The sequence below is a fragment of the Bactrocera latifrons genome, unplaced genomic scaffold (assembly GCF_001853355.1).
Source record: "Bactrocera latifrons isolate USDA-ARS-PBARC rearing strain unplaced genomic scaffold, ASM185335v1 scaffold_5, whole genome shotgun sequence".
NCBI lineage: Eukaryota > Metazoa > Arthropoda > Insecta > Diptera > Tephritidae > Bactrocera > Bactrocera latifrons.
In genome coordinates, this window is record NW_017537156.1 from 637,496 (window position 1) to 662,042 (window position 24,547).

Below are 24,547 nucleotides of genomic sequence, written 5' to 3' on the forward strand. Positions count from 1 at the left end.
GCTCTTCGTACTAACGTATTTCCGGCCCTCTTTCTTTTTTGTCTGCAAATGCGTCTCGTTCCCTCTCCAACTCTCGGTATCTATCTCATTCCGCACGTGTTGTGGTCGATTGCAACGTTGCGAGGAAGGCCGTTTGTTTTCTCTCCGCTGCGACACGCCACTCCTCATCGCACCACCGCTTCTTTTGCATTTTCGGAAAATAAATAGTTTCGGTTGCAGCTGTACGTAAGGGCGTTGAAAACCGTCCCACATTTACCTTATATCGAGTTGTTGACGAGTGCTCTCAGAGAGCAGGAGTGCAAGTCGAGTAGAAAATCGTTCGGCTGTCTGTTGTGATTGTAGCTTTTCGACGTCGATCCTTCCTAGTGTTTGTTGCCGTGCGTTTTTTGCTGCTAAAAGGGTGGTATCTTCGCTGTAACAAGGTATTGGTCCGAGTCTAAGCTAGGACCTCGGAGCGTACGCGCGTCTAAAACAAAGAAGACGTGTCTTTCGTCTATCACAACATAATCGATCTGGTTGGTGGTTTTTGGAATCGGAGAGAGCGAGATAGCTTTATCAAGGGTTCCGCGAAGTCGATCAGCCTCAACTCATTTGAGAATGTTTCATCCTGGACGCTAACTTTACCGACTGTTATGCCAAAGATATCCACTCTGGTGTTAAAGTCGTCAAGCACGATTTTGATATGGTGGTGGGGGCAGCTCCCAGAAGTACGCTCCAAATACTCATACAAGACATTTTTGGTCACATTGTCCTTCTATTTCGTCGGAAAGTGGGCGCAAATTAGCGATAAGTTGCAGAACTTCGCTTTGATGCGGATTGTGGCTAAACATTTACCCGCGAATCAAACACCGAATTTGCGCTCCTTTAAATGATTACTGTAGTAAATGCCAAAGGGAGTTATTTGTCTCAGTCCTTGTCTTGTTCATCGCACTTCATGGAGGGCGGTGGACATCAACCAACTAGGCAGCGGCACCTTCCCAATTACGAGCCCGATAATGCATTGCTTAATACGTTGGCAGTGGTCGTCATCAAAGGGGAGGTTTCTCTTTCGAAGCTGTTATGTCTTTTTAAGTGAGCTGCTTGACACATATATTATATAAAATAATTGTTTCTCGCCACTTGGCTTTCTCCTCCAGCACATCTGTACTTTGGCACATTATTTTACTCGCAATTTTCTTTATTATTTTAAATTGAAACACAGTTAGATAAAATATCATATGCACGTTTATTCATCTCAAAGTTCAAATATTAATTTATTTGTAGACTTTTAACAGTTTATCTTAGTGTCTGGTCTAAAAATTAGGTATTTTTATTTTGCCATTTTCAAAACTGTCTGCCTAACCGTATGTAACTATTTCACTTCTCAGATAATTCCCAATTAACTGTACGCTTACACTACTTACACGCTAACAGCAAATTTTGATTTTGGGGTTGCCACCTAGGATATGAGTTATATGTTTTAAAAAGTGTTAAATGTTTATTCCAATTGGTTATATGCTCTAAACTAAGACCATTCTAAAAACATATTATAAATTTTTCTATATTTTTTGTAAGTTTGTGTTTATATTTTTCGGACCTTGAACGTATTTTTCCTTCATATCCGATTTTTATATTGAACAAATGTTATTGTTGCTTTAAATGTGTCCGATTTTTTCCAATACAGTGTTGATTCTGAGTCAGTGTTCTTAGTTTGTTTCGACACAATTTCAAATTTTTCGTTCTGGATTGGCCAATATTTGGAGATCTTGCATTTTTCTAAGGGATTATATACAGTTAATATTCTAAAAAAAAATGGATTTTTTATTTTATTTTCTTAATATATGTACATATATTTGAGAATATGCACAGAAAACTTCATTTTGTTCCGGTGAACATTTTCGAAGTTACACGCTAATTCGGAAAGGCGTTTGCTTCGAAGTACTAGACCAAACTTTAAAGACGTTTTCCTAAAAATGGTGCTTTCAAAGTCAATGATCAATATTACTCAAAAACAGCTAAACTGATTAATCTCACATTTTAATACGAGCTTTTAAATTATATTTTTAGTAGTTAATCGAAGATTTTTTTTAACTATAAACAATGTAAGGCCGAAGTGTTCAAAAATTGTTTTTCATTTTAGAAAACGCCATTTTGTCAAAAAATACTATTTTGCTTATTCCTTTTATTAATTACTAGATTTAGCATTACTTTAATGATATCTCTTTCTTTTAATTTCAGAGGATCTTGTTCAGAGATATAGTGATCATTGCAAAACGCCTTTATTGAATGGAGCTCCTGGAGATCAGTTGTAGTTCCTTTTCAAATAAATATTTTAACTAATACTAAGCCTTAAAGTACAGTTAAAAGATAGCTCAATATGTGTACATATTTTTGGATAAATAACTTTAAGAGTTGCCCCAGAAAAAATTCTGTAAAACTCGCTATCTTAGGCTTTCTAACTGTATTTAACCCCTTAGGTGACATATCGAGACTTTTGTAAAGAAAGTAAAAAATCTAAAGCGATTATTGTTAATCAATTTGAAATAAATTTGAAAAATCAAAATCATTATTTTCGGTTCCTATTTCAAGCTTCCCACTAAATTTATGTAAGTATTAGTATTCGTAATTAAATTTTGTTTTCTAAGTTTTCGACCTTGTGTTTCCTAAAACATTGGACTTCCTAATTCGTTCCTAACTTAAACTAAACGTTGGTAAGAATTTGTGTTGTCGGTATGTATGTAAGTAATTTTTTATTTCGTTATAGCGAAGGGTCACATTTAGTACTAAGCCCAACTTTTCATTGACTATGTTAGGTTTTGTTTGAACTTTTATAAGATTCGCAAACACATCCATCGAAGTGGCAATGAAATCGTGCTTTTCTGTTATTACATTTTTTTTAATTTTATTTTTTTTTTTTAATTTTTTTTTTTTAATTTTAAAGGGCTCGTTCTGACAATTTAGGTTGGTGTTGTTGCTCTAATTTGCTTTAGTTAATTTGGCGTTCATCTACACAATTGTTTTAATTCTAATTCATTTGAGGACACATTTGGTTAATTTTTGGTGACATTTCTTTGATTCATTTTACTTTTACATAATTTTGATTGGACTCTCTCACATTGGGTTTTTTGCGCAGTTTTTTGTGCATTTTGTTGTGCCATGGCTTTTGGTTACGTGGTAGACTTCGAATTTTCAGGTGTCATAATTTACTTGTACACTACACACTAACTAGGGTTCCTCCTATTTGGCGTGAAGTGTCAGCAGGTGCTATCATTCCAGAATGTAGAACAGCCAGTAGCCCAGATTAAAGGCTAAAAAGCTGACTGGGAACACCATGCGTGAATATTTGTCGATAATGTTAACATCTTTGATTTTCGGTATAGTTGCTTTGAGGGCCGAAGCGCCTCGTTTCAGCGCATGCAGCATGCGTGGTTTGCCTGCAATATACAAAGTTATCGGTATTAAACAAATTATTGATATATAAAGTCAGACAAATGATATATTCTAGATGTTCCAGTGAAACGTTTAAAAATTCCGGGTATGGATTGTCTTGCTTAATTATATTACATACTTCTTAAAAACATAACAAAAAAAACAAGTAAGGAACGGCTAAGTTCGGGTGTCACCGAACATTTTATACTCTCGTATGATAAAGTGATAATCGAGATTTCATTATCCGTCATTTACATATTTTTTTATTTTGCTGTAAAATTAATTAGATTAGATACTCAAAGTAATTGAATTGTATTTTCATTTATTTTAACTGTATTGATTTACCGATATTTTCGGTGAAAAATTAGGTTAGGTTAGGCTATTCACTGAGTTGTTCGTGTTCGATATCAGGGACCTTGAAAAGTTATAGTCCGATCACGACAATTTTTCCACAAGGGATATCTCAGCTCAAATACCGTATTTCTGTAAAGTTTTATTCCACTATCATCAATGTATATATTCTACATAGAAGGCATCAGATGGAATTCAAAATATCGTTATATTGGAAGAAAGCGTGGTTGTGAACCGATTTCACCCATATTTTGTACATGTTATCAGGGTGTTAAGAAATATTATATACTAAATTTCATCGAAATCGGTTGAGTAGATCCTGAGATATGATTTATGGTCCATTAGTGGGCGACGCCACGAACGTTTTCAATTATTAAAATAAGCCTAGGTGCAGCTTCTCTCTGCCATTCCTTCCGTAAATTTTAGTGTTTCCGATGTTTTTTGTTAGTCGGTTAACGCACTTTTAGTGATTTTCAACATAACCTTTGTATGGGAGGTGGGCGTGGTTATTATCCGATTTCTCCCATTTTTGAGCTGTATATGGAAATGTCTAAAAGAAACGACTCTATACAGTTTGGTTGACATAGCTATGATAGTTTCCGAGATATGTACAAAAAACTTAGTAGGGGGTGAGGCCACGCCTACTTATCCAAAAAAATTACGTCCAAACATGCCACTCCCTAATGCGATCCCTTGTGCCAAATTTCACTTTTATATCTTTATTTATGGCTTAGTTATGACACTTTATAGGTTTCCGTTTTCGGATTTCGGTTTTCGCCATTTTGTGGGCATGGCAGTGGGCCGATTTTGCCCATCTTCGAACTTAACTTTTTTATGAAGCCAAGAAATACGTGTAACAAGTTTCATCATGATATCTCAATTTTTACTCAAGTTACCGCTTGCACGGACGGACGGACAGACAGACAAACGCACGGACGGACAGACAGACATCCGTATTTCAACTCTACTCGTCACCCTGATCATTTTGGTATACATAACCCTATATCTGACTCTTTTAGTTTTAGGACTTACAAACAACCATATAAAAAAGTAGGTTTTTAAGAAAGTTGAGTTGTGCTCAATTTGTAATGGAGATAAGCCTGCCATTTTCCCCCTCACCCACCTTTTTGGCCTCTATAACGCAAATGTGTACGATTTGTGCCATAATTGCGCGTAATTCTAAAGCTCGGTGGAAACTTTGCCAGGTCCACAGTTTCGGTGCCTATGGAGCCGAGCGTGCTATTGTAGTTGCCTTTACGCAATGAGGGTATAGGACTCATGCGCACATCCTGCAATTCGATGATGTCATCGGCCGTTGAACACGTTTCGGATTTATCGCCCTTGCCTGTAAGTGAGACGACTGCATTAATTCGGCCTTGAGATGACGAGTGTAATTCACTTTCACTTACCTGTTTTTCTGCCTTCACCATCTTTGGACTTTTTCACTTTTTTCTTGGCGCGCTTACCCCAATACGTGTAATTGACAGCTGCGTACTCAAGCAGTGCAGCGAAAACGAACACGAAGCACATCACCAAATAAATGTCAATGGCTTTGACATAAGATATCCTTGGCAAGGAACTGCGCACACCGGTGCTTATTGTAGTCATAGTGAGCACGGTGGTTATCCCTGCGTGAGAGTGAGAGTCAAAGTTTAGATTTGTGATTTCTTCAGTTGTATTTAAGTCAAGCGCTTACCTAAAGCGACGCGCGCACTTGTCGCCTCATGGTTGATCCAGAAGGACACCCACGAGAGCATCACAATCAATATGCTTGGCAGATATGTTTGAAATACAAAATAACCAATATTCCGTTGCAATTTGAAAGAGAGCGACAAGCGCTGATATATACCAGTGGCTAAACGCTCTTTACGATCATTCGTACCGTAACCGATTATGGTGAACTGTGGCAGCTCGGCATCCATGACACCGCGCACCGGTGTGGGCTTCCAGTACATCACCACATCGCTGACAGTGTAGCCATCTGTAAATAGCCGTAACCAAGCAAACAACGCAAGACAAACACAAGCCACAACGAAAGCAACAAACAAAATTTTCTCACTAAAAATCTACGAAAATTCCAAGCACTCTGCGTCGTTTACTTACAACTCTCAATTTCTACTGTACAGTTTTGTGAATCCAACGGATAGTAGTGCAAATCCATCATGCAGGCGAGTGTTGTTGTGAAGCGCATGCCATAGGTGACAGCGCCGTCGCCACCCAAGCGCACCAGTTTGTTGCGCTCGGTGACGTCATGTAAGAAACTGTCAAATGTCAAGTTAAATTTACCGTTAGTTATGAAATGTTATGAATTTGGCTAAGTTCTACACACTCACCTATTTTTGTCGTTCGCAAAAAAGGTGTCGGGTACCCAAATTTTCTCTGCGAAGTCGCCAGAGAGTGTCAGCACATCATTGACGCCATCGTCGTCTGCATCATCGTCATAGTATGGTCCGTATGCGTTGAAGGCTAGCCGCTCATCTCGCCAGTACTGGTTTAAATACATGGTGATGGTGTAGTCCTTTCAGTGAAGACAGAAACTTATTACTAAGATTTCGAATGCTATTTGTTGTTTTTATAAATATTGATTGAGTATTTGGAATAAAAATAGAAATATTTGGAACTTGAAGATTTGTCTTTCGATAAAAATTGGAGATTCCAAGTGCAGCCAGGTCCGTCTGTATCTGATCTTTCTAACGGATTGGAGGTTTTCCTCTTCCTCTGCTTCCCCCGACGTGTAATCATCAGATGATGTCATCGTCTAAGTCTCTGCACCATATAGCACGACGGGGATGATGAGTAACTTGTAGAGTTTGGTCTTTGTCCGTCGACAGAGGGTTTTACTTCTCAATCGCCTACTCAGTTCGAAGTAACACCTTTTGGCAAGAGTTATAAGTCTTAGTGCTGGTTCCAAGATAGACGAAATTATCTACGGTTTCGAAGTCACAGTGACATGACATGACACTATTCAAGTGTAGATTGAAGAGGTCGCACGATAGGGAGTCAGCGATATAAAATTTTTTGAGCAATGGGCGCCAATAAAAATATCACAATACAATATCTAGTGCTATTGGGTCAAAAATGTTTTGAGCCTCTATTATTTTTTGTGTGGTATTTTACGGAACATTTACTAAAATTTGAACTCAATGGAAATGAAATCTCGACTTTTTTTTCGACTATTGGTCCGTAGCTAAGAAACCAGGTTTGTTAAATTTAAGCCACTACTGCGTGGTTTTTGCCTTGTATACTGTGGAGAGTATTGTTTAGAAAATTTACAGTTTAAGTTTTCATCTCTGGCTTTTCATGACCGCTTTCATAACCGCATTCCACTGAAGAAGCTGCTTGCATTTGTTGCAGCATTGTAAGAAGGCAGGCTTTCATGTGAAGATCTTCTCCAAAGATTGACATATAAATTTTCTTTGACATAACTCTCTGTTTTCTAAGTTTTTATGGTAGAATTTATTTGTAGGGCTTCAGAAATACAAGAACACTGCACTACGGTTGTATCCGATCGAACATTAACACACAGTCGCCTGTTTGAAACGTAACCGCCTCCTAGGAAGATGAAGAGGTATTTCCTTAAATGCGTCGACGACTTAGACAATGCGCTGAACAGACTTTTGACGCAACTAAGTTCAGACATGCACTCACCGCCATTTACAGTGGAACCACTAACACCTTCACCGAATCCCTCTCAGTGAATGGCGTACTTGGAATCAAAGCACCACCCAGATGACAAGTTCGAGAATCGAGAGTGTCCCTTGCACATGGAGCTTCATTCTTCATTCTGAATACTATAGCAGGTTAAACTTCTACTTATCCAGAATCAGCCCCGATATACCAAATATATGTCCAGCATGCAACGAGTGCCTTCATGACTTTAAAAGATCATAAAAAAAAACTGACACATACGTACGCCAAACCCTTTGAGGGTTTTACTATACTGACCTAGTACCATCACCCTGACTTGGATTTCCCACCCCCCCGATTAGCCGTTGTACTGTGTTACATGTTAGACAAACTAATCCGTGAATAGACGAGCCTGCAACCAATTGAGAGTATATGATTTGTGGTTTATCATTTGTCGTGTAAAATATGTATCACAATACTTTAATCGATATGCGTGTACAATTGGTCTCTTACTCACTATAGGAAGTATTAACGTCTTTTCGGTTCAAATAGTTTCGATTAAGACCACAATTCTTCTAAATACTAAAGAGCATATAGTCTGTTATTAGGCCTAGTAATCACTAGGTGACAGGGCCGGACTATTGGGTGGATGCCCCCTCAATTAAGCTCCTGGACCTTTAACGATACGCGTAGAGTAGATTTTTTTCGCTGGAACAAAATTCCTTTCACATTAGTTAAAGCTGAGCGTTTCTGAGCGACTGCTTTCATTAAGAGGTTCAATTGTGGACAATACTGGAATTGGCTTCAGATGACAAGGTCTTTGCCAACTCTATATAGCAAACAGCCTAAGCTAGACCGTGTCAAATATAGCAATTTTCGTAGCCACTCAATGCCAACTCAGGCGATTAGAGACTTAATTTTTTCACAAGCTGACAATAAATTCGAACTATGACTAAAGCGTCATTTTGTGGTCACAAAAACTGCGCGACTTTTTTGATTGGACATTTCATAGTCAGAATTATATTTAACCGAGATTTGAAAGATCACTGCGAACCAAACAGGTACATTAAAACTTTTTTAGACATTGCAATTTCCAACACTTTAAGGTGGATGGAGGATTCCTTTAGGGAAGACCTTTGCCATTACTTTCTTGCCTTGTCATTAGGTGTGAGCTATATGTTTCCTTATGGTCTGTATGACAACTTTAGTTGCAATTTTAACTCCTGATTGCATAAGTAATTAATTACGAGGCCAAATGTGACGTAGCCGGAATTGTGACTATGTACATTTTCGTGCAAATGATTAATAAATGAGCCGACTTAATCGGCCTTTTGCCGATAAAAAGTCCCTTCTGATTGCTTAGCGTACCAGAGGCAATATATTTTGCTCATAAGAGATCTTACCATGTTCACTTCTGATATGGCATCAAAGCTGGCTATTGTGAGATCCATACCCACGTGCAATGGCTCACCTGAAATTAGTTGAAATTCAATACTTATTCTTTATACTTTTTTAAAAAAGCTCACCGCCGAAATTCGGACGCAGTCGTATGTCGTAACCTTGGAGAATTTTCGAAATAGTTTGTGTGACATTCTCCAAACGACCGGCGGCCATTTCTTTTCGCTTACATCTGCAATGGAGATTTTAGTTATAATTTTTTGAATAAATTAATGAGTATTAAAAAGCGAAAAGATAGAGAACTTAGCGTGCGATGAAAATATGCATTTTTAAAATAATCTTTTTGCAGTTTGCGTCACCAAAGCTGATAAGAGAGTCTTAAGCCCATTATACCATCTAGGTAAGGGTTGCCTTGCACTCAATGTAAAGAGGGTACATACAAGTATGTATGTATGTATGTGTGTATGCATGTGACAGCGGAATTCAACGATATCGAAGCATTTAGCCACGAAATTTGTATATGTGTGAAAGGGAAGGGACAGTGGGTCGCGAAAAACTGTGCAAATTCCTGAGCTTATATCGAGTGTGTGTATGTGGATATGGTTGTATGTATATGGATGAAGTCGCACTTACCTCGCGCTGGGAATATGCGTCAATGTGAGTATGACTAAAAGTAGCAACGTGCAACTGTCCATCCACCGATGGCTTATCGCGGCACTACCACTCCCACTTTCACTGCCGCTGCTGCTGCTTCTGCTGCTGCTGTTACTTCCCTCAAGCGCTTTTCGTTTGCCTCGACTGCTACTTCCTTTTGTTTTGCACAACATTATCGTGTTTTTGTTGTTGTGCTGCGCTGTGATATGGCTGAGTTGGCGGTCATACGTGATAATATCCCGTGGCTGGCCGTTATGAACGATATTGTTGTAGTTGTTGTATGTGTATGTATATATATATATATATCTATAGAACTCGTTAGCTTATTGGACATATGTCATGGGAGGAGCGCGTTGAAGTGTACTTGTTGTTGTTGCATTTTGCGCTCGTCGTTACAATGCGTTTGGTGCTGTTGTTGCTGGTGATATTCTAGTGCATTATTTCGTGCGAAGCTGCTTCACTGCCGACCCTGTGCAATGTGTGATAGTTGGAAAAGTTTCTTTATAAGTAAATTCCAGATAATTCTAATTACACTATTCAAAAAATCAGAAGGAAAATTTGCGACTGATGTGCCAGGAGCTCCGTGGAGTGTTTATGGTGTTCTGATTACGAATTTGAGTTAAAAAAACTTCCATCACCGGCAGCTATATTTTTCATTATAGTAAATGGTGGTGGTTTGGCCTCTACACCCTTCGAGTGGGAAATTTGCACTATCATATTCGGTTTAAGGAACCCAAACCTAGCAAGTAGCAGTCGCAAACACCACAGGACTTGACACCTACCTGATTTTGATATTTCTGTGTACAAACAAAGAATGGCTACACTAAAACATTATCTACTTTGGTTAAAGCAACTCAAAAGGAATATGGCTTCACTAAATAAGTGATGGGTTAGGTTACGTTAGGTTAGGTAATTTGGCTGAACCCCAAGTTGCAAGCGGAGTTGGCTCGCCTGAAGCTCGTATAGCTTGGTTGGAACTTGGACTGTTATGTTAACTCCTCTCTGAAACCAAACAAAAATTTAAGTCCTGATAGTTGCCCAACATTCACTGTTACCACTCCATTCTGACCGGGTGTCGGTTGCCAGTGATTTCGTTATGGCGGCTGCCCAAAAGCCTTACGTAGAAGTAACCCAATATCATGTTAGGTATTCCTAAATCAGTCCCCTGCGCCACGGTTAATCAGTTCGAGGCTAGTATTGTTGCTTAAACTTTTTAGTAGACAGTTACTTTCCTTCGCTTCGCTTTGGAGCAGTAGATCAAATTCTTTGGCTTGAGATAATAGTCAAAAAGCTTGTAACTAGTATTGATGGACTCCGTTCACTACCCTTTTCCCAAGCCTTGATCCATTCGGAGCTTATCTCTCACCTCTAGTGACTTTTTTACTAAAAATAAAATATCCCGTGAGCGTAATTCGGCGCTTCTAACCTGAACAAAATCTAATCTACATACACGCGCATTCTATTATTTTCATTACTTCTTTGTTGGCATAGACAACGCCTACGCGGTTATAGCTGAGTTTACTAAAACGCGCCAGTCGTTCCTCCTTTTGGCTGTTTGACACTATTCTGATCGTATAATATGAATGCTCTAACTTTCCATGAAATTTGTCTAAAGCCACACCACCATTTATGTAGATCGGACCACTATAACGTATAGCGATGCAGACCTGACTGTAGTATGGACATATCTTTTGATTTGAAATAATCCTTGTTTGATTAGATAATTTCTGCAACTGTATAAACGAATACGCTTCAAGACAATTAAACAAAAAAAAAAATATTGATAATGAAGTGAACCAAATTGCTTTCACCACATCGATCAAGCAATTGAAGCATTTGTTCTACGATCGATGGCGTCAAAATTTAGTGAAACGCTGTTCACTTCATCCAAGTTTACCAAAATGTTCAACGGAATTGTTGGGGAAGTGTAAAATTATTTCAGATTAGAACGTATAAATGAGTGATGACCGGTATTCAGAGATTTTTTTTTTTAACTTTGATGGGTTAATTCCGATGCATCGATGTTTTTATTCCATGTGTTTATTAATACAAAAAGCGGAAAGAAAACTTGTTGGAACGACTGCAAAGGTCGGCTTGAAAATTTAACAAACATATTTGTGAACGTTGGGATTTCTCTGGGATGATCGCTAACAAAAAATGTAAAACAATGAAAATGAAAAATATAAATTAATTTGATTTAATGTTTTGCAAAGTAACATTAATTTTCAACTAAAAATGGTTAAAAACATTTGTTAATTTAGAGCATAAAAATGATTTAAGAGGCTTAGTTCACTTTACTAAGTATTGAAAGTTCAAAGGTCAGTTGTTTTAGTATACCATAAAAGCATAAAAAGGATTTAAATAGTTTCTCCATACATTGAGTAGTCGAAAAAGTATTTTCGTGTTTTCTCAATAGATGTTGTTGCAGTCGTATATGTCCAGTGCTATCAATAAAATTGTGCGATACCATACGGCGTTGAAAAAGTGAGATTTCATGCTTCCTTTGACAAAAAAAAAAGGTCGCTATATTTTGAAATTTCCGTATAAAAAAGGAATGAATGCCACGCAAGCCACCAATGAAATTTGCGAAGTTTACGGAAACGTTCATGTAGCAGAACAATGGTTCACTCGCTTCCGTTCTGGAAATTTCGGAATTTCGTTTTACGCTGATGTATGTCAATGTATCTAGCGGAAAAAGGGAAAAAGTGAAAGCCGATATACTATAGTACCCTTTGTGAAAAATGGAGTGTGCTTAAAGCCGCAAGAGCAAATAGCCTGCCAGAATTGGGGACCTGCTAATGTCCTTGAGATCATTTGTAAATTATTTCTCTGTTTCACACTTTGAATCATACTAGTACTGGTTTAAGCTTTTCTCGCCAAATCGCATACAGACATTGTGACAAACACCTTTGCTTCAAGATTTTACTCACAAGGGCCACATTTTGATAAATCTTTAAGAGAACAGCTTTCACTGAAATTTATTTTAATATTTTCCACATGACTTGCACTGAACTTCAACCGTTTTGACCAACAGGTACTTTATGAGAATTATTTTATTGAAAGTGTGCAGTTTCTTTTCGGTACAGCCCTTATATACCTACCCGCTGGTGTTTAACCTTTTATATGCTAGAAAGAGTTATGGACTATTATTACGTTCTTTGCGTCCATAAACACAATTGTAATAAACACCTGACTGCTCCAGCAATGCATACTGCATATGAGTTAAGTACAGTTGGTGACATTATTTCCCTTCTCCGTCCATTAGAAGCAGCCAAAAAGTAAAATTATTTCTTTAATTAATTTTCTCAACTGAAAAATACAAGCAAAGCTCTTTGATAATGCTCTAGCCAAATATATGAAAAAAAAAATTGTTGAAAGATATTAATAAAAGACTGAATGCTGTAAAAGGTGTGGTTCCAATGGACATAGCTTTTTATATACATATGTCAATGCGCTTAGAAAGATCAGGGAAATTATGAGGATTAGTGCTATAGCAGAAGCCGATGGTATGAACATGTACGCTTCAGATAGTTCTGATAAAACTGAAAACTCGTTTAATATTTCGACTGATCATCATAATACTGGCGCGCTATTGTTAACTCTCCGAGTATCTATAATCGCGTAAGCGGTATCTACGCCAATTAAGAATAAGAAGATCATCATAAGTCCGAAAAAAAAAAATTGGAGTTAAACAAACTCAGTGGAAGGCTAGCGTAAAATCCTTCGAAAATTGTAACGATTGGGAAACACAATTTCCTAAATGATATAAAATAGCTTTCGAATAAATAACAATTGTTGCTACATTAGTTTCATTTTAACGTCTTTTTCCAAAAGCCAGTCTGGTGGTGAGCAAACGAAAAAGTATAATAGAATAATGAATAGAGTATAATGAATAAAATTCAGTTTTTGCAAAGCCAAGAAGAATAATTATGGTAACACTTAACTAACATTAATACAGAATTAGATTTTTTTTTGTATTCGATTATTTTTGTAGTATTCAACAACTGAATAGCTCAGTTTTTTTATTATTTTAATGTCTCCATAGGCACCAGATATGGCTGCGTCTCGATTACATCACAACTGAATCGTAGCCTTTGTTTTAATATTGTGATAATGTAATGTAATAATGTAATGTTCTATCAAGGTAAAGAACTATTCCCTAGACTCTCATTTTTTATTGCGTAAACCTAAAAGCGCAATTTCGAAAATATTTTTTATTTCAAGATTGAAATTGTATTTGCATACGTTTACAGACATACCCGAGCATGTGTGAGTAAAATGTTCTTCTACTATGAGATCTATACATTATTTTCTATAAAACCACGGATAAATACATCAAATTATTACATTTATCTGCAACAATTATGTCACCATTCTAAAATGGGCATTTTCGCAATGTAATTAGCATATTAAAGTCTGTATATTCCACACACACACACACACAGTTAACAAGCAACCACAAACAGCCATTAATACTAAAATGCCATTGAATTTGCATGCTTGTAAGTGTTCATCATACGCCTTGTCGTCCAATGCTAAAAGCAATGCCAATATGTTACTCATACGCCATGTGCACCGTCCAGCTGAAAGAAGCAATGAAAGCAGCTGCTGAGTGCGATCTCAGTCTACTTCCCGTGCATTTTTGCCATTTCCATGGCATGTTTGAAATTATGTTTATCACTGTTATTCTGTTTGCCATTTTTATTGTGCATTTGATAGTGTGCACAAGTACCTTTTGTACCGTTATATTTACATAGTTTTCGTCGTTGAACAAAAGTTTATTCAACTTGTTCATTTAATGCGCTGCCACATCACAAAAGACAGCACAGAAAACGGTAGCGTAAAGTGCAAAAACAACAAGTAGGCCATAGAAAAGCAAAGAAAGAGAACAGGAAAAGAAGAAAAACGGATGAGAGCAACTGAGTAGGGGAAGGCGTCTGCCAGCTGGGGGTGAGAGTGAATGCAGGGACGAGCATGAAGGCGACGCATTGTGCCACTAAAATGCATTTTCGCTTAGTTTTGTTGTTGTTGTTTTTGTCCTTTTCGTTGTTGTTGTAGTTGCTGTTGATGGCTTTTCACAATTTCAATTAGGAAGAACCTTCAGTAAAGTGCATAATTGCGTTAAACACTGACAACCCCACCACCGTACCACCGCGCCCGCCTACTCCGCCGCAGACCTCATCGGCCTGATCCGTTGGCGTCTAAGCCGAACGCATTCAGCGTGATTTTCGTAACATTTTTGCAAAAGTCTTGCAGTTTGTCATCTTCAAGTTTTCAAGTGTACATAGTTACACACCCACACACACGTATATATTATATACATGCGAATAGAGGCACGCAGCCATATGCGGCTTGGAGCTCTGCTATTAAGCCCTTTCTAGTTCGTAGTTTCGTGTGCTTTGCAGTTAGTTGTCAGCTGTCAAGCGCACAAGTGCACGCTTACGCAATTACGACTGCTGGCTACCCGAGCTGCTGGTTGCCGCCTGCCGCCGTTGCGAACTTGTTTATTCCTGCGTTTGGCGCTCGGCGCTGTTTGGCTGAAAACAAAAGGCACATCCGGTGTGCGTGTTACTTTCACACCAGTGTGTCGGCGGCGATAGTTATTGCCTCAGGCTGTTCGCTTAGTTTACGCTGAAACATTGAATTCGTTGCACAGATGAGCAAGTACAAGTATTTCACTTCAATTGTATTTCCTTATCTGTTTATCATTGAAGCTTACTTTGTTGTTGAGGGAAATTTCTACTCGATTTGAAGGTGAGACTTTAGTAAAACCCTCTGATGGTTTAAGGGCACTTTCTCTCCTTTCTTGCTGACGATCACGAACGTTGTTTGAAGAACGATCGCTTTGAATTCAGGGTTCTTTCACAGATATAAGTGTTTCTGTGGGGCTGTGGGTGATGTCCTTAGAAATAATAAAGCTGATATATGTACATAGCTGTTTGTGCAGTCGGCTTTAACGGACTTCTAGGAAAATTTTAAACTTACATTTGTTCAAAGAAAAAACCTTTCATTATAGGCATTAAAGATCTAATTTGCGTTACACCTTAAATCAATTGAAGAACAAAATTCTAACAACACTTCTTCCATGAACACTAGTCAACTAACCTCTGAGTCCTGGCCACAACATCATGTCCCAATGGTGATCTTTTGGCTAAACTGCAAATTGTTACAATCCTTTGCTTTGATCTTTGAATGTGGTTGGAGCGTTTTGAAATTTCCTGAAAATTTTGTTATTTATTTTGTTTATTATTTACTTGTTTACTGGAGAAAGTTATCTCAAATGAAGTTATTAGTAAACGATTGAGTGATTTAATAAAACCATAATCGTTTGTGGAAATGATTTTATAATTTCTGAAGTATAAATGAGAAAAACTATTTTTTGTTCAGTAACTATTTTCCTAAGTTGATCAGAATTATTTAACCTGGAAAACTATAAAAAATGGACTTTAGTTCGTTCGGTCAGTTTCAATGGCAGTTATATACTACAGTTGTTTGTCATTGGCGGTTCCGACAAACGAGCAGCTTCTGGCTGAGAAAAGAAAGTGTGCAAACTTTCAGATCGATATCTCAAAAACTCAGAGAAGAAATCGCGGATATACAAAAAAACAAGCAGGCAAAAGGGCATGACTAAAATGACCTAATATGCAATGTTCAGGATATCAAATAAAGAATGACAAGTGAGGGAGGGCTAAGTTCACATCTAATGGAACGATTTTTACTCTCGCAATTTGCCAATTAAGAGGTTAGATAGAGGTTACAAGCAATCATATATTTCAAAAATATAATATGTTGTATCAAAGGTATATATTCGAACAATATCTCTTGAAATTTCGATACAAAAATGTTGAAAATTTCGCCGTTGAGACCGCATTTCCCTGGGTGTCTCTCAAAAAAGTGCTCTCGCCGTGGACAGCATACATTATTATTGGTTCATATAAAATTAGAAAACTAAGCACATTCTGTTAGTACATATCTAAAACTCGTTTTTGAAAGTAGGGAATAAAAAAATATTAAAATTGTCTTTCTTTTCTCGGACCTTGAACAAAAAATCTAAATTTTGGTAAAACTTTCGGCATTTTTTGGTCAGAAAAATAAGTTGTATTGAAACAAGAAAAAATCCTTCGTTCAATAACTATATAATATCATTTCAAAAACGTGTACACAATACGAACTAAATCGGTCGATAACTTTTCGAGAAATCATGTCCACCGACTTCAAAAACATAGTTTCGAGAAAAACGTGTTTAAAGACAGGACACTGCACAAGTTCTCAAGGCTGTATCTCCGAAATTATTACTCAGATCAACTTTAAAATTTAGGACTATATTCTAGAGGTATTGTGAAATTTAATAAAGCAACAAACAAAAAAATAAATTTTTGGAAATTTTCAAACTCAACTAACCCCTTAAGAAACTTCCTAGATTGAGCACTATATAAGGAATAAAGCCAAACGAATGTTTGAACATGCAAATATTAGGTATGTAGGGAGTGGAGGAAGTATTGTGTTGATTTCATCCATTTTAACCAAGAGGAAGAGTTATTAAATAGTTTTTTCCTGAATTTCGTTAAGATTTCTTATATAATGGATGGTGGGGTATAAAGTCAAGCGGAATTTCGAATACGTGTGTGCTAGATATATAGTAGCTAATGGAAATATTGACTCAATTTTACGCGTATTTGGCTGATAAGCTCGGCAAAAATCGGCCACTTGCACAAGGATCCACATGTTTGGTGTGTGTGTTCTTGATAAGTTGGACAATTTTTGGATGTTAAATAATCATCTTTGGAAGATATGTACGTCAAGAATTTAAGACTCACTTTTAAGCATTTTTTACACCAAACATGTCCTTCGCTATTGCAATCCTGTACTATATTAGAATTTTGCATCTAAATTGACGATTAATTATAGCACTTTGTGATCGTAGAAACGAACCGATTCCGTCGAACGGCAATAAATGTCTCAATTTTCACTCAAGTGATTGCTCAGATATGAAAAATATATTTGGCAATGTGGATTGGTATCTCGTAGTTCACTTCGCTTGGTCTGTAAAATCTTGAATGTTGAAAAATATGTCTATGTTATGGAATGCTTACCATACATTGCAGTTCAAAATATTATAGCGAACGCATGAATATAGTTGGTTACAAAGGTGTAAGGCGACGTTGAGCAGAATGCCACCAAAAGGAATCTAATAGACGGCATAATAAAAAAATTATACGATTCTCTCCCAAATAGAGTTTGTGAAGTCCTTGTCCACAAAAGTTGGAACGAAAACATGATTCATATTTTTTCTTTCTAATTTAAACAAAAAGTTTTATTTTTTGTGTGAAATAAACTGAAAAAAGTAAAAGATATGTTATCTTGATGACCAATTTTTTATTTTTTTTTAAATTATTGTACAGCTTTATTCTGTAACGCAATAAAATATTATTGTAAATCATACTGTTTTCATTTGCCTTACTTTGGGGTAAATTGGTTGAAGAATGTTTAAAAGAATTGTATAGCTCAAGCTGATATATTATGAATAATATTTGACGTCAATCAAGCATGTTTGGCGGACGCTAATCTGATGAAGCGCAGTGTATGAAACGCTATATCTATCTCATTTGATTTTAGGCGATACAAACAGTCGTTGCATCATGTTGTGAGAGTATAGAAATATCAACAGTTGTTATAAAAATTTTCTAGGGTATAAACCATAGCAATATTATATGAACCTAAAGCTTAACATTATGACGGGATTATGTGTAGGTGTAGACTTCTTTTCTTCTTAGCTCTCTTTATTTTGTTAGCACAAAATTTTACTTTAGTGAAAAAATTAATGATAATTAAAAGCCATTTATGTTATTAATTTTCATTACCTGGGTACTAAATGGTCAGTATACACAGCATTTATATTTGAAAATTCACTATTGCTCATACGCCTTGACATACCCTCACATAACATAGTACGAGCAAAAATTAGTAAGAGTTTTACTTTAAATTTCGCGTGAAAATCCATTCCTCGAAATGCGTTTTTTAGGTTGGTATGACTGTCATTGACATCTCTGCCAAGTAATGATTGGTGTTTAGTATACTCTTGTCTTTCCGAAGTATGCTAAATGCTTTCGGCGATTATCCGAACAATGTCTTACTATTTTTTCTGGTAGTAGACTATATAAGTTCAGGCGAATAAATACGAAATTAAATTTAAAGAATGTAACTGGTCAATTGAAAAAGGTCCAGACTGACACATAGATGGCGCTACTAGAATTAAATCCATATGGTTTTTAGTTAACCGTAACTTTCTAAAGGCGCGTGTATTAATTTAACAGCAGTTGGTCGTTTGTTCACTTTCAGTAAAGCAACTTTTGTTATTGTTAAAAATGTGGATAAAAAGGAATTGCGTGTGTTGATAAAATATTCCCTTTTGAAGGGAAATCATATAGTAGAAGCAAAACAAAAAAGCTTAATGAAGAGTTTACGGAAACTGCGCCAGGAAAATTTATCATCAAGGATTGGTACGCTGCGTCTAGTAGTAGTAGTAGGCGCCGAAGATGGTATAGGCAGTGGATACCCAAAAGACGAAAACAACAGAAAGTCTTGAAATTAATTTAGAGTGACCGTAGCGTGAAGTCGGCCGATATAGCAGGCACTCTAGAGAGGTTAACTGAACTAGGTACATGACGTACCATTCACGATTGTTTGGGTATGAGAAAGCTTTGATCAAAAAGATCGACGAGTTGATGATTCAGAGCAGTGTTTGTAGATGTAGCGTAATAAATCCGAGTTTTAGCATCGATAAAGGACAATGGACGAAACAAGCTATATTAGGGCTCCCACTAAGTTTGTAACACACAGAAGGAAACGTCGTAGACCCTGCCAGTTTCTTCGTCCGTTTGTATGTATGTATGGGAACTTGACTCTCAGTTTTTGAGATATCGAAATGAAATAAAGCATTCCTCTTTTTATCGCCAAGAAGATGCTCATTTGTCGAAATGGAGCACTCTAGCATATAACTGTCATACAAACTGAAGAATCGGCATCAAATTGCTGTTAGGAATCTTTTATACTTGTGAAGGGTATTATAGCTTCGGTGTAGCCGAAGTTATATTTTTTTCTGGTTTTTCATAAAGTTTGTGCCAGAGTAGTAAATATTAAGTATTTTGTGGTTTTGTTATGTACTATGAAGATAGTTACATAAATTTGTATAAGGAGACATGGGACACTTGAGCAATGCCATCGAACTATCAAAACTATAAGGAGCGCTTTTGAATGCAAGCAATACTGTGTAGGGTTCGTTTTAGATGTTAGACAGACACTCGATAAAGTCCGAGATTCAGGGTTACTTTATAAAATAAAAACAGTACGGAAGGGCTAAGTTCTGGTGCAACCGAACATTTTATACACTCGAAACGTGCTAGAAATAAAGCCAGGGAAACATTTAAGGTGTGAAACGTCATCCAGAGGATCGGCATCTAAGAAATTTTATATATAATATATATATCTATATATATAAAAGAACGTCGTGTTAGTTACACCATTTATAATTCAAGAACGGCTGAACCGATTTGGTTGGAAATTGGTGGGGAGGTAGTTTAGAGGCAGGGTCAGGACATAGGATGCCGTTTATCTCTTTATGTTAGAATTCAATACAATTCATTAATTCAAAAGTTATGTTTAAATAATAATAAGCATTTGTTCAAAATTCATGTTTTTAGGAATCATTTGAATATATGCGTACAAATTTAAACAGATTCTTCCTCAAAACTAATGCAATTGCTAAGTATTTGGAATAGTAGGAAAGTAATGCAACCAAATACGCAGTGAAATAGATTATAAGTGGCTCAGTAATCAGTCATTGAGTATCTATTTTCCCAAAAGACTGAGGTCATAGCCTTTTCAGTCGACTTTTTCGTCTTTTCACGCCTGATAATCGCTTCATCATGTGCAGTCCACTAGAATGACTGTCGATTGGATTCCAATGGGAAATGATGGAGCTATGTTTCTATTACCGACGCATAAATTCGGTTTTGTTACGATTAAAGAGCACTCATACACTTCTCAGAATCAGTTATTCGTTGTGTTTGCTGGATTATGAACTTGCGAGGCAACCAAAGTGGCACAGAGCTTTCGATTCCTCGGTGCTAATTTCGCCTGTTTCCAGCTTAGCAAATATCTTTTCAACGACGGATTTCCCTGAGCCCAATTTCAACAGAATGCTTTATGATCAATTTTTTTGGAAACTAACACAAATTGCTTTACAAAATGCTATATCTCATTAAATAATAGTTATAATCCAACTAATCGAAATCATATAGATGGTAGTAGTAGTATTATCTATGTATGTATCAGCCACAGTGAAGAGTGAACGGGTCCTCTAGTATACTTTATATAACTCATACACTGGCCGACAAATTCGGCGTAAGATTTGTCAGAAAAACGAAAGTCATTATATATAGTATATGAGAGCTGAGTTTGTATTGATATTATCCATTAACTATTATCATTAAAGTACCTCGCATACATCCAGAAATGATATGGAGCAAAGTCATCCGGATATTCGAAAATCCTGGTATTAAATGCACTGTCATGATTAAAACATGTTCTCCCGATCTGATTGAGAGAACAAAAATATTGGCTGTTATATCCAGCAAAAAGTCACCTGGAAGTTCGAAAACCTTTATATTAAGTATATGGGGAATCAAGGAAGTATTGGCCCGATTCGTCTGATTTTCGACATACAGATATACCATTGTCAGAGAACGACTATCCTTGATTTTCAACTATATATCTCGTACATTGACTGATATTTTCGGTCGAAAGTCAATCACAGATACTGGGATGCACATATTCGGTACCTAGGGAACAGTTTTGGTTAGATTTGGATAATTTTCAGTCAAAACGTGTCATTCCGTAAGGAAAATATTACTGCAAAATTGTATTTGTACTTCTTGAGTACTGAACGAATCACGTGGAATTTAAAATTGTGCTATATGGAAAGTAGGCGTGGTTGTAGTCCAATTTCGATCATTTTCACACTATGATATAGGAATATAAGAAAAATGCTACGTACTAAATTTAGTCGAAACCGGTTTGGTCGGGTCCCGAGCTACGGGATTTCACCAAAAAGTGGGCGGTGCCCCGCCCATTGTTAAATTTTCACATCGGTCCTTATAAAACTTTCCCATACCAACTCGGAGATAAAAATTAATCTCTCTGGCGTAATTAGTTATTATTTATTGCGCTTTTAGCAGTTTTTAACAGTGCCGTTATATAGGGAGTGAGCGCGACTTTCTTCCAATTTCATTCATTTTCACACTATCCCTAGTAGTTTTTATAATATTCGAGCTTAACCAATTTGGTTATTGTAGCTTTAGTGATTTAGGAGTTATGTACATTAACCTAGTTAGAGATCGGGGCCACGGTCGCTTTTCTAAAATTTTTAACCAGAGGTGCCGCTTACTACCGTGATCGCTTGTGCAGAATTACAGTTTTATATCTTAATTCAGTGCTAAGTTAAGACACTTTATAGGTGTTTGGTTAATGTTCTTTAGTGGGCGTGGCAGTGGTCCGATTACGTCCATCTACCAACTCGTAATTTCTTTTTATAATAAGGAACCTGTATGCCAAGTTTCATCAAGATATCTCGATGTTACTCAAGTTACAGCTTACACGGACATACGGACGGACGGACAGACAGTTAACCGGATTTCAACTATTCTCGTCATCCTGACGATATATATGACCCTATATCTATCTCGTTTAGTGTTAGGTGATAGTAGAACCCGTTGGTGAACAAAACTACCAAACTGAGTAGCAACAGGTTGCAAGAGTTTGAAAATGTACCTGTTAGGCCCGCAATCACAACTTAGTCTTCAAGTCAATCCTTAAACCCTTATGTATGTATGCAGTGCATTTATAGGGGACGGTGAATACTTCCAACATGGAAATCCTAAATATATCAACCTAAGACTTTAAAAAGTACTGTAAGTGCACCTTGGTATATAAGTAACTTCGAAATTCGCAAATACTAAAATTCACCTTTTGTTACAGATGAAATCGAGGAGATATAGACTTTCTAATCATGAAAACTTACTGCCAATAAATCTATTGGTTAACAGTATGAATGTTATACACTTAAAAACAACTCACATTTTGTACCTGCCAAATAGATTTGAAGCAGATTTAAGAATACTTTTTTGCAAATTATGTTATTGAATAATACATAGGTGGTCTCAACGGAGTGCAATCAATCCCGTTATGATTCTTACATTTGTAAAATTGCTGATTGTCTTCAGATAGATTGCAAATAATATTTACTTGAGTTTAGCACATCTTTCTAATTAACTTTTCTTGTAATATTATATTCATTTCGCGATTCAATATTTTCTTGCCATCTAATGACAACGCCAGCTATTTTTAAATAACATTTTGTCCATCCGCCCATAAATTAAGTCACAAATATGCCAAAACGCTGTCAGAGCGCATCGCTTGCGTCAGTTATTTACACATTTTGTTATTGTGCTTGCGCCTTTTTGCTCATTTGCATCCGTCGGTGCACCCTTAGCACTTACTTTGTACACCAACATGCATACATACGTATATAAGTATGCGTGTGTGCTCCTGTTGCGACGCTGCCAGCGTGTCATTAAAGAATTTAACTACACTTTAAAGTGATTACGCCTAAAAATATGCAACATATACACACATAGACATGCGAACGCGCGCTCAAGTAAAAAATGGCAGGCAGGCATGAGCAGAAATGAGCGATAATAGGGCTGCCGTCAACGCTTGCAGCCGAATGCGGCGATGAAATGTAACAGCGACGGCTGCGAAAATAATTTTCACAAATGACAAGCAACAAGAGCATACTCATGTCGCGTGTGTATGTGTGTGTGTGTGTGTGTGGGAATGTGCAACAGCAGCAACTGCAAATGGCAGCACAGCCGACGGCGATGCGGCGCTGCGCGAAGCCACGTCTGACGTCGCCGCGAAGCGCCAGTAATGCGTCGCTTGGTGAGGCATTTGCAAATTTGACCTATTTCAGGTTTGGAATGATTTATTAAACGCCTTTGCTCGCACATATATACTTGTGCATGTACATACATATGTGTGGAGGGGGTGTCATATATATTTTTGACAGATTCTTATTGTCTTTTTTATGGCCGCACATTATGCACTTTTGCTCCTCGATTTGCGCTTGAAGGACGAAACGATGTTCAATATTATTCAAGTCATCGCAGTGTATGTGTCTGTATGCACGTGTTTGAATATTCTACATATGTGTGAGTGTGTGTGTCACTTGCATATGCATTTGACATCCATAAAGTATAGTTGTGCATAATGAATAGTTAATGTGTGGCATCCTTGCACACTCACACACATAGAAACGCCAGCAAACAGTATGCGCTGTGTGCGCACCCCTTTGCGTATTGCTGTTGTTGTTGTATGCCACCCCACCGCGCGCATATAATTAAGAACTTTACTTTGCCTTCATCACATATGTTATTGTTGTTGGTGTTGTTCGCTTTGAGGGTTTTTGTTTGGTTTGGCAACTTCTGCTGATTTACCCTGAACTATTTTGGCCCAAATGGCAGTGGAAATTTCATTTCATTTAATCTTTTCACACTCTCACACGCAAGAGCACTCGGTTCGAATGCGGCATTAATGGAAATTATGTAATTTTTTCATTTAATTTTAATTTTCTCTCCAATTTCAATCACCTCATTAACAGGCTCGAACATTTCATTTTATAACGTTCGCTATGACTTTTACGCGTTGTTGTTGTTGTTTTTTTTTGTTTCGTACACGCTCCAACGACCGTCAATCCGACACCATTAGCGCCACCACCGTCAGCCGTCGCGTTCCGATTACGAATTTCAACTTCAACGAAGTTGCAGACAAAAATTAATTTCACTTTTCACATTCGCTTTCGTACACCGCCGCCGCCGTCCCCTTTCGAGTCACCAGAACTGCTATTCACTTTCACGACCCGTCTCTCGTCTACTGTGGCTGCCTCTTTGACGCTCGTATGTGTGTGTCAGTTCGTTTGTCGGTATTAGTTGGTTGAACCAATTCACAGCGCGCAGCGCGTTAATCCGTTCTAGCACGACGACACGAGCTCTCG

General features: G+C 37.3%; 1 protein-coding gene across 2 annotated transcripts; it reads right to left on the reverse strand.

Annotated features, from left to right (window-relative positions):
- Positions 1–2,091: 2,091 nt before the first annotated feature.
- Positions 2,092–24,547, reverse strand: LOC108973656 (gamma-aminobutyric acid receptor subunit beta-like). Of its 2 annotated transcripts, none has more exons than XM_018941050.1 (10): positions 24,144–24,547; positions 9,418–9,907; positions 8,913–9,016; positions 8,790–8,857; positions 6,093–6,277; positions 5,863–6,020; positions 5,456–5,740; positions 5,169–5,387; positions 4,883–5,104; positions 2,092–3,413 (listed from the first exon to the last, which is right to left on the reverse strand). In XM_018941050.1, exons 2-10 carry the CDS (start codon positions 9,609–9,611, stop codon positions 3,247–3,249), a joined length of 1,602 nt encoding a protein of 533 aa, XP_018796595.1. In that variant the 5' UTR covers positions 9,612–9,907; positions 24,144–24,547; the 3' UTR covers positions 2,092–3,246. The 2 variants fall into 2 exon arrangements, with proteins under 2 accessions (XP_018796595.1, XP_018796596.1); XM_018941051.1 differs by lacking the exon at positions 24,144–24,547 and adding an exon at positions 15,544–15,618 and having other exon boundaries at positions 3,247–3,413.

Bases quoted from the DNA above. Each gene is read 5' to 3' on its own strand.
- LOC108973656 (XM_018941050.1), bottom strand. From the start codon at position 9,611: ATGTTGTGCAAAACAAAAGGAAGTAGCAGTCGAGGCAAACGAAAAGCG. The intron at 6,278-8,789 runs GTAAGATCTCTT...CTTCACTGAAAG, and splicing joins CCATATCAGAAGTGAACATG to GACTACACCATCACCATGTA. The intron at 5,388-5,455 runs GTAAGCGCTTGA...ACTCTCACGCAG, and splicing joins AAGTGCGCGCGTCGCTTTAG to GGATAACCACCGTGCTCACT.